The sequence below is a fragment of the Myxocyprinus asiaticus genome, chromosome 41, assembly GCF_019703515.2.
Source record: "Myxocyprinus asiaticus isolate MX2 ecotype Aquarium Trade chromosome 41, UBuf_Myxa_2, whole genome shotgun sequence".
Taxonomy (NCBI): domain Eukaryota; kingdom Metazoa; phylum Chordata; class Actinopteri; order Cypriniformes; family Catostomidae; genus Myxocyprinus; species Myxocyprinus asiaticus.
The window spans coordinates 11,952,234-11,968,223 of record NC_059384.1 but is presented as its reverse complement, the minus strand read 5'-3'; the positions used below and the strand labels follow the sequence as shown (position 1 = coordinate 11,968,223).

The 15,990-nt window shown below is 38.2% G+C and overlaps 1 protein-coding gene across 4 annotated transcripts in view; it reads right to left on the bottom strand.

Moving 5' to 3' along the window:
* Positions 1-15,990, bottom strand: part of LOC127431603 (TRAF2 and NCK-interacting protein kinase-like) — a 92,645-nt gene that overhangs the window by 37,899 nt on the left and 38,756 nt on the right. For all 4 annotated transcript variants that reach the window (XM_051682090.1, XM_051682092.1, XM_051682091.1 and 1 more), the window contains exons 5-13: positions 14,033-14,143; positions 13,833-13,923; positions 12,120-12,250; positions 11,744-11,798; positions 11,589-11,667; positions 8,410-8,585; positions 7,005-7,071; positions 6,709-6,907; positions 4,741-4,857 (exon numbers count right to left, since the gene is read on the bottom strand). In XM_051682090.1, the coding sequence (XP_051538050.1) occupies positions 4,741-4,857; positions 6,709-6,907; positions 7,005-7,071; positions 8,410-8,585; positions 11,589-11,667; positions 11,744-11,798; positions 12,120-12,250; positions 13,833-13,923; positions 14,033-14,143 (1,026 nt within the window). The remainder of the gene's footprint in view (positions 1-4,740; positions 4,858-6,708; positions 6,908-7,004; positions 7,072-8,409; positions 8,586-11,588; positions 11,668-11,743; positions 11,799-12,119; positions 12,251-13,832; positions 13,924-14,032; positions 14,144-15,990) is intronic.

Here is a 15,990-nt window from a genome sequence, read left to right as displayed (position 1 = left end):
ATGGCCACAATTTCCAATAGAATCCAACAGAATACTTTTGGGATGTGGTAGAACGGGAGACTCACAGCATGAATGTGCAGCTGACAAATATGCAGAAATTGCATGATGCAATCATGTCAATATGGAACAGAATCTCAAAGGAATGTTTCCAATATCTTGTGGAATCCATGCCACGAAGAATTGAGGCCGTTTTGAGAGCAAAGGGAGGCCTTACCCTGTATTAATATAACGTTCCTAATAAAGTGCTCAGTGAGTGTACATGCACATTAAACGGGTATAGTATCAGAGACGAAAATAGGTTTATGTGTGAGTGTGAATGTAACACTAAGTTAGAAATCCAGAGTGAAAACAATTTTATAAAAGGTAGGGTTTCCACACTTTTTGACCCATGCATTTCCATGACTTTTCCATGAACGTGATGGAGAAATAAGTTTTTTTTTTTTATTTTGATTCTGTTCGATTCACTAAAGAATCTTTTAGACCAATTTGTGAACATGTTTGATTGATTCATTTAAAAGAGCTGACTCAAAGAATGATTTACTCACAAACTGGACACCACTATGACTTGCGTGGTCATCTAGCCGATGAAATATTTTACAGCAAAGCTTTTACATGCAAGACATTTCCAAGACTTTTCCAGGCCTGGAAAATGCAATTTTAAAGTTTCCTGATATTTCGAGGTATTCCATGACCATGGGAACCCTGAAGAAGATATCTGGAGAGAAAAAGGGGTGTTTTGGAAGAAAGGCCCCATGTACAGCAGACATACTGGCATATTTTGAGGACATTTGCCTTCTTTTGTGAAAACAGTGAGAGTTATTAGTTTAAAATTAGAAACAGAGACAAAGGAACTTTAGCTGAGAGAAAACATGCCTGGATTTGCTTATATGTTTCTATGAAGACATTATAGAGAAACGGAGGACACTGTCCTTATTATCTGCACAACCATGAAATGCTTTATGACATCAAAGAGGTTGGCATGTTTTATAGCTTTTAAGCCCAGCCAGCTTCAGTTAGCATTTGACATGTGACAGAACAGAATACACAATTGTCCCTAAGGCATTTATTCTCTACATAAACTGTGTGTACTGTATATATAGTTTATGTACAGTATCTTATACAATAAAAGAACACAAGTCTCATCAAGGCTCAAAGTCATTAATGGGTCAGTCACTCTTATTTATCTCTGCACACATATAAACCCATGTGACATCCTCATTCAGTATTGAAGAGGACTCAAGCGGCTCAACCACATTTGTGAAGGTGGGTGGGTGCTTTAAATATGCATACAGTACCATCCTGCAGAACATTTTCCTCCCTGAAGGAAGTGAGTCATGGACTAGACAATGCTTTAAATAAGGAATTCAGGCATGTGAGAGTCTGATATGCATATATGAGTGGACAGCGTAGTCGAAAACAAAGCCAGCCTGAAGTGCACATCGAATTACACATGATTATAAGAGGGTTGAAAAACAGAGAGGATGGATACATATGCTCTCTTTATGCATGTTTGTTTTAAAAAGTGTGAATACAGCCTCAAGTATCCTAGCAGAAGGTAATGTGTGTGAATGCGCCTTTATATAGATTTATTAACACAAAGTACATCTTGTACTCTGATCTCTCTATAGTGGTGAATCTGAGGGAGTTTGTTATCATGTGGAGTGTGAGCATGTGAAGCCAACACATCACTTCATATCTTTCTTTCCTGTTCCGAATTCAGTTGTCAATTGTTGCATAGTTTAGGTTTCCTACCTCTTTAAGTACAGTAGATTATGTGTTTTTTTATAGCAATAGACTAATATATCTACCTACTGCAGCTGATTAATTAGCAGATACATATTTCTCAGTAACAGCCGATAAGCATGGCTGCTTGGAACATAAATAGAAGTGTTAACTTTTGTGTCAGTTACAAAATTCACAGACAGCGTTGCCAACAAACAGTTGTGCACAAAAGTTTGCATACCCTTGGAGAATTGGTAATATATGTACCATTTTTAAAGAAATCATGAGTGAGCAGGCAAAACACATTTCTTTTATTTCTTATGGGATTCATATTCAACTGCAGGTTATAAAAGAATGGCACAATCATAAAACAAAACATGGCAACAAAGAGACAATGTAATGACCCCTGTTCAAATGTCTGCATACCCTTAGTTCTTAATACTGTTTATTGCCCCCTTTAGCATCAATGACAGCGTGCAGTCTTTTGTAATAGTTGTCCATGAGGCCCCATATTCTTGCAGGTGGTATAGCTGCCCATTCGTCTTGGCAAAATGCCTCCAGGTCATGCAAAGTCTTTGGTCATCTTGCATGAACCGCACGTTTGAGATCTCCCCAGAGTGGCTCGATGATATAAGGTCAGGAGACTGTGATAGCCACTCCAGAACCTTCACCTTTTTCTGCTGTAACCACTGGAGGGTCAACTTGGCCTTGTGCTTAGGGTCATTGTCATGCTGGAAAGTCCAAGTGTGTCCCATGCGCAGCTTTCGTGCAGAAGAATGCAAATTGTCTGCCAGTATTTTCTGATAACATGCTGCATTCATCTTGCCATCAATTTTCACAATATTCCCCGTGCCTTTAGAGCTCACACACCCCCAAAACATCAGTGAGCCACCACCATGCTTCACAGTGGGGATGGTATTCTTTTCACTATAGGCCTTGTTGACCCCTCTCCAAACATAGCGCTTATGGTTGTGACCATAAAGCTCTATTTTGGTCTCGTCACTCCAAATTACTGTGTGCCAGAAGCTGTGAGGCTTGTCAAGGTGTTGTCGGGCATATTGTAACCGGGCTTTTTTGTGGCACTGGCGCAGTAAAGGCTTCATCTGGCAACTCGACTATGCAGCTCATTTTTGTTCAAGTATCGTCGTATTGTGCTCCTAGAAACAACCACACCATCTTTTTCCAGAGCAGCCTGTATTTCTCCTGAGGTTACCTGTGGGTTTTTCATTGTATCCCAAACAATTCTTCTGGTAGTCGTGGCTGAAATCTTTCTTGGTCTACCTGACCTTGGCTTGGTATCAAGAGATCCCCGAATTTTCCACTTCTTAATAAGTGATTGAACAGTACTGACTGGCCTTTTCAAGGCTTTGGATATCTTTTTATATCCTTTTCCATCTTTATAAAGTTCCATTACCTTGTTACGCAGGTCTTTTGACAGTACTTTTCTGCTCCACATGGCTCAGTATCTAGCCTGCTCAGTGCATCCACGTGAAAGCTAACAAACTCATTGACTATTTATACACAGACACTAATTGCAATCTAAAAAGCCACAGGTGTGGGAAATTAACCTTTAATTGCCATTTAAACCTGTGTGTGTCACCTTGTCTGTAACAAGGCCAAACATTCACGGGTATGTAAAATTTTGATCAGGGCCATTTGGGTGATTTCTGTTATCATTATGATTTAAAAAGGAGCCAAACAACTATGTGATGATAAATGGCTTCATATGATCACTGTCCTTAAATAAAAGACAGTTTTTTTGCATGATCAGTCATATTTTAAAAAATCAATGCCAAAATTTCACAATTTCTGCCAGGATATGCAAACTTTTGAGCACAACTGTATAAAAAGATTTGATATATAAAGTATATAAAAACAATTTAACACATACACTGTTTTCAAATATATTTTTAAGGAGCCCTTAAATTCGTATTTCTTAAATTTCCTTCACAATACATTTACCATGATTTTACAGCAACCATATTTTAACCATGACATACATACTGAAAATGAAAATTTTGTTAATAAAAATAAAAATTGTATGGTTATGGTTTTACTATACAAATACCATTTAACTATGGGTTTACTATAGTAATATTATAGACTGTACTAACCATAGTTTTTGGAAATCATTTTTCTATAGTAATATTGTAGTAACTATGACTGTTGTAGGCTAACCAGGTTTTGTTTTTGTTGGTATTACTATAGTAAGATTGTATTAACTATGAAAAGTAAGTTGAATAACCATGTTTTTTGGAGGGAAACTATGGTTTTAATATAGTATACTGTATCCATATAATAACCATGGTTTTACTTTAGATTAACCATGGTAATTCTTGTGTTTACTATGGTTTACTACAAATGGTATTTAAAATGGTAGTAAAATCATAATAATGAAAAAACTATGATTTTTATTACCATAGTTTTCATTTTCCTATAATATTACTTTTATAAAATTATAAAATTACTAATATTATTAATTACTAATGAATGATTTTACTACGAATATCAACGTTAAAATATGGTTACTATAGTAAAACCATGGTAAACATATTGCGAGGGCATGCAAAACTATTTCAGAAAAAAAAATTCCCTCCTTGTCCACTAAGCAGGGATTCTCAACTAGGGGGCCAAGGCCCAATAGTGGGCTGCAGCGAACTTCCATGGGGGCCTTAAAATGACTTAAAATTAATTTATAAGCTATATCATAATAATCAAAATTGAAAACATGCAGTTTTGTTCCAAAAATACCAGAGGAAATACCGTATCTTCGCCAAAATGGTGGGGCCTTCGAATATGTTCTTGGATAATGGGGTGTCTTGCTATTAAAAATTTTGAGAACCACTATTCTAAGGGGCTCCGTATATTTTAGTGAATTCTGAGTAAATATTGTTTTATACATCTTTAGTGTACATCTTATTGGCATTGAGCATTAAAAACAATACTTTTCAGAACCATGGCTTTGCTTCTTTCCTCTCAGGTTTTCTTAGTGCAGAGTATGATTGTGTTCACATGTACCTGCTCCCTCTCTGCGTGCCTCCTCTCCTCCTCTCTCCGCAGCTGTTCCATCTCTTCATAGCGCCTTCTCTGCTCTCTTTCCTGCTGTTTCCGGAGCTCTCTCTCCCGTCGCTGTTGCTGTGACACCACAAACAAAAATTATCTGTGTTAATTCTTCCATCCGTACATAAGATCTCAGATCCCGACCCTAAATTTCACTCCAAGGCACACTAATCCACACTAATATATATTTTTCTGTTTGAAAACACATTAATTATGCTATGTTTACGCCTCTCATCCACTCAAGAACAGCGTTTTCCTACACCGAAAATTTCCTACATCGAAAAACAGAGAATTTCTAAAACGCTCCACAGTACTGCATCCTAGTACCATTTGACGACAACTGAAAACACGTCAAAAAAAACGCACTGGTTTTTGTGTCCATCTTCACTGCTTTTAAATGTTTTTTTTATGAAAACACGGCTAGTCTTTGACTGTTGCTTGGTGTCGCAATGTTTTTTCAGCATCTCGTGAAAAAGCGCCATGTTTTAAGATTCTGTGTCAATTTAAAAGAACTTCAACTTTTAAAAACACGTCTCAAGACTCCTGTATTCTGTTCCGTTTGTTGCGGCCGATCTAGCTTTTTTGGACACATGGAAAAATTTGGTATGAACGAACTGAACATGTTTTTGCATCCGTCTCCACTGTTTTTAAATTGTTTTTCTATGTAAACATGCACCAGACAAACATATCTGACCATTTGCCAAGTCTCACTGTTTTTTCAGCATCTCGCGCATGAGCACAATTTTCATGACGCCATGTAAATTCAAAAGACCATTAACTTTAAAAACGCGTCTGGGGACACCTGCATTCTCTTCTATTTGTTGCGGGCCATCTAACTTTTTTAGATGCTTTTTCTGCACTATTTTTTGTTTTTCTAAGTAAACATGCATCCTGTTCCATTTATTGCGCTGCGTCTAGCTTTTTTAAACGCAAGAACGCATGCTGTCCGAATGGCCCATAAGGTAAAACCCATCTTCACCCTGACACATGTAGTTCTTTCCTCCAACAATAGGTTTGCAGGCAGCCATGCTGAATGGCTTTGCCCCAGCGGGGGCTGTTGACAGGAGCCATGCACAGCCGAGGCAGCCTGACAGTGGAACAGCGGGAGTTAGATGTGCTGAATGAGAGGTTGATGCCCAACTGGGCAGCCTGATTCATCCCCACAGCTTCTCTGCTCCCTCCCCTATTGAGAAAAGCCTACATCACATAACTCAGGAATATCTCTGCCAGCTTACTGATCTTGCTTTCTTTCTCTGGCGTTTGAAGTATTCCCTACAGCCACTCTGAAGATATTGAGTAACTTTCCTGTGGAATGATCATAGCCCATTGTCGCCCAGGGACATTACAAGACAGCAGTCATCTCATGGGCCATTACACACAAAAGGAAATGTGTGTCTGAGTGTGACCAAAAAGATATAGCAAAGCATTTCTTGCCATTTGGACTTTGTACAACAGTGAAGCACTCTGGGTACATACAGTGGTTCTCAACTGGTGGGTTGAGACCTAAAAATGAGTTGCAGGTCATTCTGCTCCGTTCTATCTGTTCTGGTAGTGTATGAATGCTAAATGCAAATAACAATGCAACTAATCATGCATAGTTATGATAGAAAAATAAATAGGCTTATCAACTTTTAAAAGGGAGGAGAAAACGCTTCCCTTATGTTTTGTTGATGACATCAAAGGTCATTCATCCAATCAAACTTTATGGTATTTTGCAGCAAAATCGTCTTGCTAATATTGCTAACATGTGTTAAACTGGTAAATCAGACTTCTGCTGTTGTTTATGAATTTACAAATAATTAAACATATACTTTACATTTACAGATGTAATCGGTTTAAGTAATCGGTTACCAGTGTTATTTGACAAATACTGTAGAAATTAAACTGGTCTTTTACACTTTGAAATTGTCCTCTCTCTTTTCTTACCTCTTCCAGTCTTCTTCTTTGCTCTTTCTGTTCTTCAATGCGTTTCTGCCTCTCAGCCAGTAATTGGCGCTTGTGTTCCTCATTCTGCTGTTGTTCCAGCTGTTGTCTTCTCAGGGCTTCCGAGCGTTCCTTATTGGCCAGCTGCAGACGCAGAAAGTCCCGCCTCAGGGTAGACTCTCCAGGGATGTTGATGATGGAGCTGCAATGAAGATGTTTCATCATCTTGAGGTCATTCAGGTGGCTTCTATACCCAAAACTACTCTGCAAGCTTTTGTGTATGCTATGGGTTGATGTACCTCGGCTCTCCAATGTCCCGCTCTTCCTCCTCTTCTTCACTTCCACTGTATTCATACTCGGTCTCATCTGAAAACAGACAATCAAATGCCATAGTCAGAAACAAGCTCTTCTAAGATTTAAGAAATGTTCAGACCAAGAGCAATGGGACAAATTGGCATGAAAATCATCACTGAAAATTCTCATTCAAAACCAAAATGATAATGGTAAATAGAATAGAACAGAATAGAATTGAGCTGTTCAGCCATGACGTCAATTTGTAGGCGAACCCAGAAGGGGTTCCCTCTAGATTTTCCTATGGGTTTTTATAATGGGGTTTTTGAACTTATAAGTAAAATAAGGTCTGTGGTAACCATTACTTTACGATACGTGAACATTTTGTTTTACGACATAAATGACACACTTTCATACCTCAAACATGAATTTTAAAGCAGCCGTGTTTTTTTGTTTTTTTTTAAGTATGTAATTCAATACGGCTTCAAAATTCACGTTTGAGGTATGAAAGTGTGTAATTTATGTTGTAAAACAAAATATCCACATATCGTCAGTTAATGTTTACCACAGACCTTATTGGAAAATTATCTTCTGGTTTTTTTGGATTACAACCTTAACAGCTCTAGAATAGAATAGAATAGAATAGAATAATTGACCAGTCAAAAAAATTACTTAATTGCAATGTGAAATTTTAAACGCCATAGGAATGCAGTGTTTTGCTTTAACATCTTGTTGCATCTTGCTCTGTATTAATTAAGTAAAAATTAGAGTTGTAGGTGTAATCTGATTAAAAAGTAATTAGTTACTGTAATCAAATTAATTTTAATAAAATTAGTGTTACAAATTACATTTTAAATTCTTGTAATAAGATTTCAGTTCCGGACCTTTAAAGAAGATAATTACTTTTAAGTACATTACTTGGGTAACACATTTTTCTAAAATAATATAATTCATGCAGAATGCATTTAAAACATGAATAAACAACATGTTTACATGCACGTCTTTTTGTGTTTCTGTGACAGCTGAAAAGCATGCACCCTAAACGAGTCATTGTAATGGAGAAACGTGGTGATTTGCATGTGATAATAAAGGAGGAAACATAGACCTGAATGTTGAGAGTAACTTAAACGTAATCATTAGTGTGTTTACATTTACTGTGATGTAATCAGTAAAGTCAGTAATATAATTTGAGAATTCGTCATTTGTAATGGAATACTTTTTTGAATAACTTAGTCAACACTAAACTTATTGTACTGTATGCTGAAGAACGCTGTTCTAAGATCAGCGACCTCCTGTCTATTAATACATTCCACAGGATCTCAGTAGCACCATCTAATCCTAGATTAGTGATCATCAAACTTTTGAACAATGCTCTATCAAAGATGCTGAAAGCAAAAAACAAAGTGAACTCACCCCTCTCTCCCCTCTTCTTCTTTGTCCGGTCAATGTGGTCCTTCAGTTGAATTCGGACCTGTCTCTCGTTGGGGAGGTCTTTGATGAAGGGATGTTTCATCAGTTGTTCGGTGCTGGGTCTCTGATTGTGATTCTTTACCAAACAGCTCTCAATAAACGACTGGAACTTTTTTGACCTGGAGAAGGACGACAGGGTCCAAATGACAGCCCAATGACTTTGTTCTGTAAAACTACCCTTTCCACATCATTTCAGAATGCTGAACCCATGTACTTTTTACAATCACACACCTGTCCATTGCTCTTACATTCAGACACAGCCTCTCTTAAATACAAAAATTCACGCTTGCAATCAACATAATAGGTGGCCACTGACAGCAATAGCAGGCTTCTCAATACTCATAAATGGCAGTCTGCAATATTCTGCACAATCCTGAATCTCATATATTGATTGATTCGACTTATAAAATAACCAATTTTGCAAGACATTCTCACACAGAGGCAATAAACAAATAAATAAACATAAAAAATGATCTGATCTAGGATGCAACGAAAGATCAATGTGCTGTCTTCAAAGGCAATAAATCAGACTTGCACTAACACTGTCAGATTTTGCAAGGAGAATGTGCACAGGAAAATGGGTAGGGTAAAGCAGGTACTTATTCTCTGTATTCTGTTATGTTACATATGATTGTGTGTGTTGCAATCATAAATATGATGACTTGATATGCAAGTCATCATATTTACTCTATCTACTGTACCCACATATACTGTTGAGATAAGAGATTTCTCCTCTGGCTGAAAATGTAGCATATTTGAAGTGCATTGTGGACGGGCAGCTCATAAAGTTAACAAGCTTGCACATTTCTATTCAATTATTTATTTCAAGTGGCCAGTTTAAATGCTGTTTAACCCTGCCCCTACAATATCTCTGCCTGAAGATACATTATACATTGATCTGGAAAACCAGAGTAGCATTCAGAGACAGCAGCTCTGTTCCAAAACCTAGTGAACTGTAATGTGGTCTTCTTCCTAGATATGTACTTTACAAGGCTGCTGCCTTTTTAACTGAAATGGAATCTTCCCTTTTGTAAGTGACTGAAATGAAAAGGTCTTAATGAGCAGCAACTCCACATGACACACATATTGCCTCACAATTGACTCCAATAGAGTTTGCTAATGACATGATACTCTAATAAGCACAAATACATTCTAGACACAAATATTAGGTAAAATGGTCCACATCTAAATAGATGGAACTTTTTATTTATACTTTTCTGTATTGAATGAAAAGTATATAAATTATAATTGACATTTCACAACTTGTGGATTTGTTTTTTATTATTACAGAGCTTGTCGTAATGAATTCTGGGATTGCCTTGTACACAAAGGACACATGTGATCCTGCCTTAAAATTTGGCCAAAACTAGGTGTCTTAGGAGTCGTTACCACAGAATGCATTTTAGTTGTTTTTCTATGTAAAAATGCACTAGACTGACATCTTTGACAGCTGTTTCATAAGTGTCTCGCATTGGCATGCCACATTTTATAGACACCATATCAAGTTAAAAGATCTTATTCTTTTTAAAATGTGTACGGAGACTAGGGGTGTGCAGCGAAGCCATTATCTGCATCTGTTACTATGGCAAAATTGTCTGAATTTGGATAGAACGGGATGTGGGAGGGGCTTAAACCAGAACTGCTTAGAAATTCAATAAAACTGCCATTTTAAATGTAACCATTACATTTATGGTTTCTTTAAATAAAATATGCCTTGTATATGCCTAGTCATAAAATATTAACAATAATATTAATAATTATTACATGGCTATTATTATTTAATTAGATTATTATTCCATTCTTTTTTTTTTTCTTACTAGATGAAGCTGAATATGTAGGCTACATTAACTAAATATTTAGTTACATGTGGTTCCTCCTCGTATTTCTGACAAATATCTGCTGAAACAAAATTTTCGTTTATGTTCGTTTCGTTTTTCTTTCGTTCATGTATTACAATGTTATTCTGGAGGTGCAAGGTGTTGTGAAATGTCAAGCACACATTTTGAAGCGAATATGAAATACAAATACAAACATTAAAAGAAATGAGAATAACTCAATATAACCTACAAACAGGAAGTTAAGATACACTCGAGGCTGATTTTGTGCACGCTTATTTTAATGTAGATGACATAATTTTGTTAAATTACATGAAGAGTTAGAGAAATGCAGTGGAATAAATAGCAAGAGCGAGCCTCTAATTTTTCCAGAGGAGAATAGCGGAAAAAGAATAAGCATGTTTTAATTTCTCCTTATTTACATCTACATTTACATTTATTAATTTATTCATTTGGCAGATGCTTTTATCCAAAGCGATTTACAAAAGAGGAAAACAAAAGCAAATCATCTTTAGGAGACAGTGGTATGATAAAGTGCCATAATACAAAGTTTCACTAGCATCAGAATAGTATTCAAAACAGATTAAAAGTTTTTAATAAAGGCTTAACCAGTTAATTACTTTAATCAGTGATGTGGATGTAAATATGGTCAACTTTAAGACATAGACGAGCTCCGCAGTGAAATAATCACTTCAGGTAAGGAATTCAACATTGCGCACTCTGTTTGGTTTATGAATACATGGGAATCCTTACCTGTGAATCGTGTGAAACATTAACAGACATTTTAAGAAGTGAAAAATGTATAAAATATAATATCTGAGTTAATGTTTCTCTTGACAAGCTCAGATTTCTCTACAATAAACGGAGACTGCATACGGAGTCGAGACCGTGGCCATCCGATTTGAAATCACACCGTGCGCATTTTCATTGATAAGATTAACACTTTAGTAATATTAGCTTCAGTTCACAAACATAGGTTCATAATTTCATTGTAATTTAGGATATGTTCATTTAAAATATTGCTTTATCCTTGTGCTTCTTGGATAATCAGTCTAACAAATATTTTTTCAATGATTCTGATGAATTTGTTATTCTTTTTGAAGTCATTATTGAAATTATGGAACAGCTTTAACATCGAACATTTAACATCGAAAGACTGCATTTGATACCTTGATATTGCTGTCTAGGTAGGTAGGTAGGTCACCTGATCAGTATCTGTATCTGGTGTAGCTTGCTTATATTATTGGAAAATAAATATGATGAGCAGTTTAGGGATGTGGAACTCACCACTTCTTGGACTTAAGTCTTGGTGCTGGGTTTCTAGGGATGAGGAAGAGAGCGCGCATGGGATGCATGTCGCACAGTGCTGTGAGAAGTGACATGTGTTAGTAATCAGCACCAAGACAATCACTGTATTGCTCTGTGCCTCGTGTTGGACTTACGAGGGGCTCCTTCTGCCATTTCAATGGCCGTAATTCCCAGCGACCACAGATCACTCTGTAACAAAGAACAGGGGGTTTAGACAGTAAGTGGTGTGGGCAATCTTTCCCAACCAAATGCCTTAATGGGATAGTTCACTCAAAAATGAAAAGTCATGGAACACAAAAGGAGATGTTAGGCAGAATGACTAGGATCCAATAAGATCCAACGAAAGTGAATGGTGACTGAGATAAACATACTGCCTAACATCTCCTTTTGTGTTCCACTGAAGAAAGAAAGTGAACTATCCCTTTAAGTAAAAAAAAAATACCCTCACAAAAAAGCAATCAGGAGCTGTCACAAGAAAGTGACAGCATAAATAAGCAACACTTGAAGTACCTTGAAGTCATATGTGGCGTCTGGGTTTTCATCACAGGCAATGACCTCTGGAGCCATCCAATATGGCGTGCCAATAAACGTGTTCCTCCTACCAACGGTGCGGTCTAACTGTGCACTCACACCAAAATCAACTGTTGAAGACACAAACAAACGCACACACACACAATTTGGCCTTAATGTGTCTGCGTGCTGTAACGAGCAGAAAGGTCTTTGATTAAGTGCATACTGCCATCTGCCTCTGTGCCACTCTTTCCTTGTCACTGCAGGCAGTGTTGTCATAGCAACCAGCCTGAACTGTCTCCCAAACTCTAACAACTCAATGACAAGCCTAATAACTCAAGAGGAGGGCCACAGGTTCCTCAACACAGCACAGAGTACAACCAATTAAAATCAGTATTGGGGAAGCTATTTTGAAATTGTAGCTAACCAAATACAACCTACTTATAATTTAAATAGTTACAGTAAAGCTACATTTTTGAAGGAGTTACCTACACTACAAGTTAGTAACAAAAAGTAGCTAACTACATTGAAGCTATTTAAGAAGGCGAATAAAAGTCTTAATTGGGTTGACAAATGAGATTGCCCAAGATGATAAAAAGAGAGAAATATTTTAAAATCTTAATTTAAAACACATGTATCAAGTTCGTAGAAATGAAATCTTTGTGTCCATGTTGGTTTAATTTAAAGCTTTTTATAGAAAAAATGTATTTAATATTTCAAGGGGTGCAACCATCCAGTAAAAGGTATTAAAATACTTTCCTTGCCCCTTAAATACATATGAATGTGCACAACTTAATCATTTTATTAAAAAAGTTAAGTCAATATATTTTTTAAAAAATTTATGAGTCACAAATATCTAGAAGTTTGCTTAGAGTTACTCCATTTGACCTGAACAAAATGTGCCTTTTCATAAAAATGTCAAAATATATTTTTTTATTATTATTATTCACACAGTCTTAGGGATTTTTGATTTGGTGGAAAGCAAGTTTTTCAAATATGAATAATATTTAAAAACAAAACTGTTCTGTTGTTTTTTTTTTAAAATAATAATAAAAGAATATTCCACACTACTAAACGTCAACATTACGTTTTTCAAAGATTTCAGCTTTAACCCCCCAAAAAATATCAAAATGACTACCTCAGAAACTGTAAACCTGTTTACCATAGTAGATGTGTATTCAAGTAATTGTTTTGTGTGAACTGCATTTTTTATGTATTTTTGAATAACTTGCTTAAAAAATGGTGCTAAAAAAAGAAGATATAAAACACAGGGACTTCTGAGAACACTACTGAACACTTACAAAAAATGAGGTGTTCCGTTCTTGGAAGAGTGAAATTAATTAATGTATTAACCCGTTCATTAAAAACTGAATGAACAAAGAAACAAAGAACATTCTAAGAGAGTATGTTTTGATAATTTCATTAACTTGCTCAATTGTAAGATTGTTTTCAAAATACAATGAAAGATAAAAACGGTGTGGTATTTGTCACGTTACACTGCTACTTATTGGAAAAACAGTTAGTTACTGGAAAATCTGCACTAAGCTGAAAACAGCTGACCTACTGTTACACTACTGAAACATTAGGTTAGCAGCAATTATACTTTTAGTTAGTTAATCCTCAACACTAAATCAAAACACTTAAGTGAGCTTTTTACAACAGCATGCTCATCATAATTTGGTCTGCGGTTGTTATCAGGGGGCGTGAACTCACCTAGTTTGACTTCCGCATTTTCTGTGAGCAAAACATTCTGACCTTTGATGTCACGGTGGATGACCTTATGCTGATGCAAATGGGTTAGACCCTATCAAAAACAGATCATTCAAAAGGTTAAGCATGGAGAGGTCAAAAGAAGGTGAAAAAACATTTCTGAAATCTAAAAATGTGTCTAGTTGGAGGACACATATACTCACCCTAAGGATCTCTCTGCAGATGTAAGCGGTCCACTCCTCCTTTATAGAGTTCCCTTTTGTGTTTTTGATCAGATCCGTCACTGAGCCAGCACCACAAAACTCCATCACCAACTACAGACACATATAGAAGATAACAATAAAGTCAGAAAATCATGAATGGTAAAAATGCTGTTTCAGAGACTCTGCTGTGAATATAATGCCATTATTCTGTTTTAGTAGTCACGTGTGAACCCACCCCAATGTCAAAATGCTGGCATATCAGCATTATTGCGAGGGCATTCAAAACTTATTTCAGATAAGATAATGTGTTAATGTAAGATTTCCATAAACCAATTTACTTTTTGTTTAAACCAATAAGCCATTAGCAGTGGTATAAGGGTTTATTGTGGCATGATACATTGGGATTCAAAAATATGATGATATTATGACGAAATTGGACTTTTGTGTGTGTGTGTGTGTGTGCGTGTGTGTGTGTGTTCTATCCAATACGCACAACGTCTTAAGCCTACGTAATTCAGGCATACAATTAAAAATCGTGTGGCAGGGCCCATTATCCTGCTGAAAGAGGCCACTGCCATCAGGGAACACCAATGCCATGAAGGGTGTACCTGGTGTGACAAGGAGGAGGGCGGACGGCCGGCCCCCAATCGGGCTAATCAGCAGAGGAGAGGGATAAAGCAGAGCCGGATGCGGCAGTTCGGTAGAGACAAAGCCACACGCAGCTGCCGTTTTGTGTCTTTTTGTTTAAGTTCTTATTAAAATATTACTTTGTCTGTTCAGCCGGTTCCCGCCACCTCCTTGCCCATTTTAACCTTGTTACTTTGGTGCCGAAATCCGGGAAGGAGGTGGTTTGCACTGTCGTTGAGTCCTTGCCACTGCCGTCCGCTGAAAGGAGCAGCCACAGCCGTCCGCCGGGGGACAGAGGAGTCGCTGCCGGCCACCTGGACGTGGAGGAACAGCCGCCATCCGCAAGGGGAGGAGGAGCTCGCTGCCGGCTACCTGGAGCGGTGGAGCCGCTGCCAGGGGCGGAGGGGCTCGCTACCGGCAACCAGAATGCGGAGGGGCGTTCCATCCGCCAGGGGTCAGAGGAATCGCTCCGGTCCACCCGGGAAGGAGCGGCTGTCGTCCGCCAGAGGGTGGAGGAGTAGTGGAGGACCAGGCGACGGCGTGTCTGGGAACCAGCAAGCAATATTTTTTCCTCTCCTCTCTCTCACTGTCGCTCCGCCTCGCTCTTTCCCTCTCCCCTTTTCCCTCCCCTTGTCTCCCTCCCAGGTCTCGTAAGGCGGAGAAAGAAAGGAGGGGGTGTACGTCATGCCGGGGGTTCTCTGGCCTGAGGCAAAGGAGGGAGGAGTGTGACGAGGAGGAGGGCGGGGCCGGGCCGTGAGTGCACACGGCCGGCCACCAACTGGGCTAATCAGCCAAGGAGAGGGATAAAGCCGAGCCGGATGCGGCACTTCGGGCAAGAGAGAGCCACACGCAGCTGCCGTGTGTGTTTATGCTTGTGTCTTTTTGTTTAAGTTCTTATTAAAATATTACTTTGACTGTTCAGCCAGTTCCTGTCACCTTCTTGTCCATTTTAACCTTGTTACACCTGGTCTGCAACGATGTTTAGGTAGGTTGCACATGTCAAATTGACATCCACATAAATGGCCGGACCCAAGGTTCCCCAGCAGAAAACTGCCCAGAGCATCACACTCCCTCCACCATCTTGTCGTCTTCCCACAGTGCATCCTGGTGCCATCACTTCCCCAGGTAAACGGTGCATACATACACGGCCATCCACGTGATGTAAAAAGAAGTGACACATCAGACCAGGCAACCTTCTTCTATTGCTTCAAGGTCTAGTTCTGACATCGTAGGTGCATTCGACGGTAGACAGGGGGTTATCATGGGCACTCTGACCGATCTGCGGCTACGCAGCCACATACACAGCAGGGTGCGATGCACTGTGTGTTGTG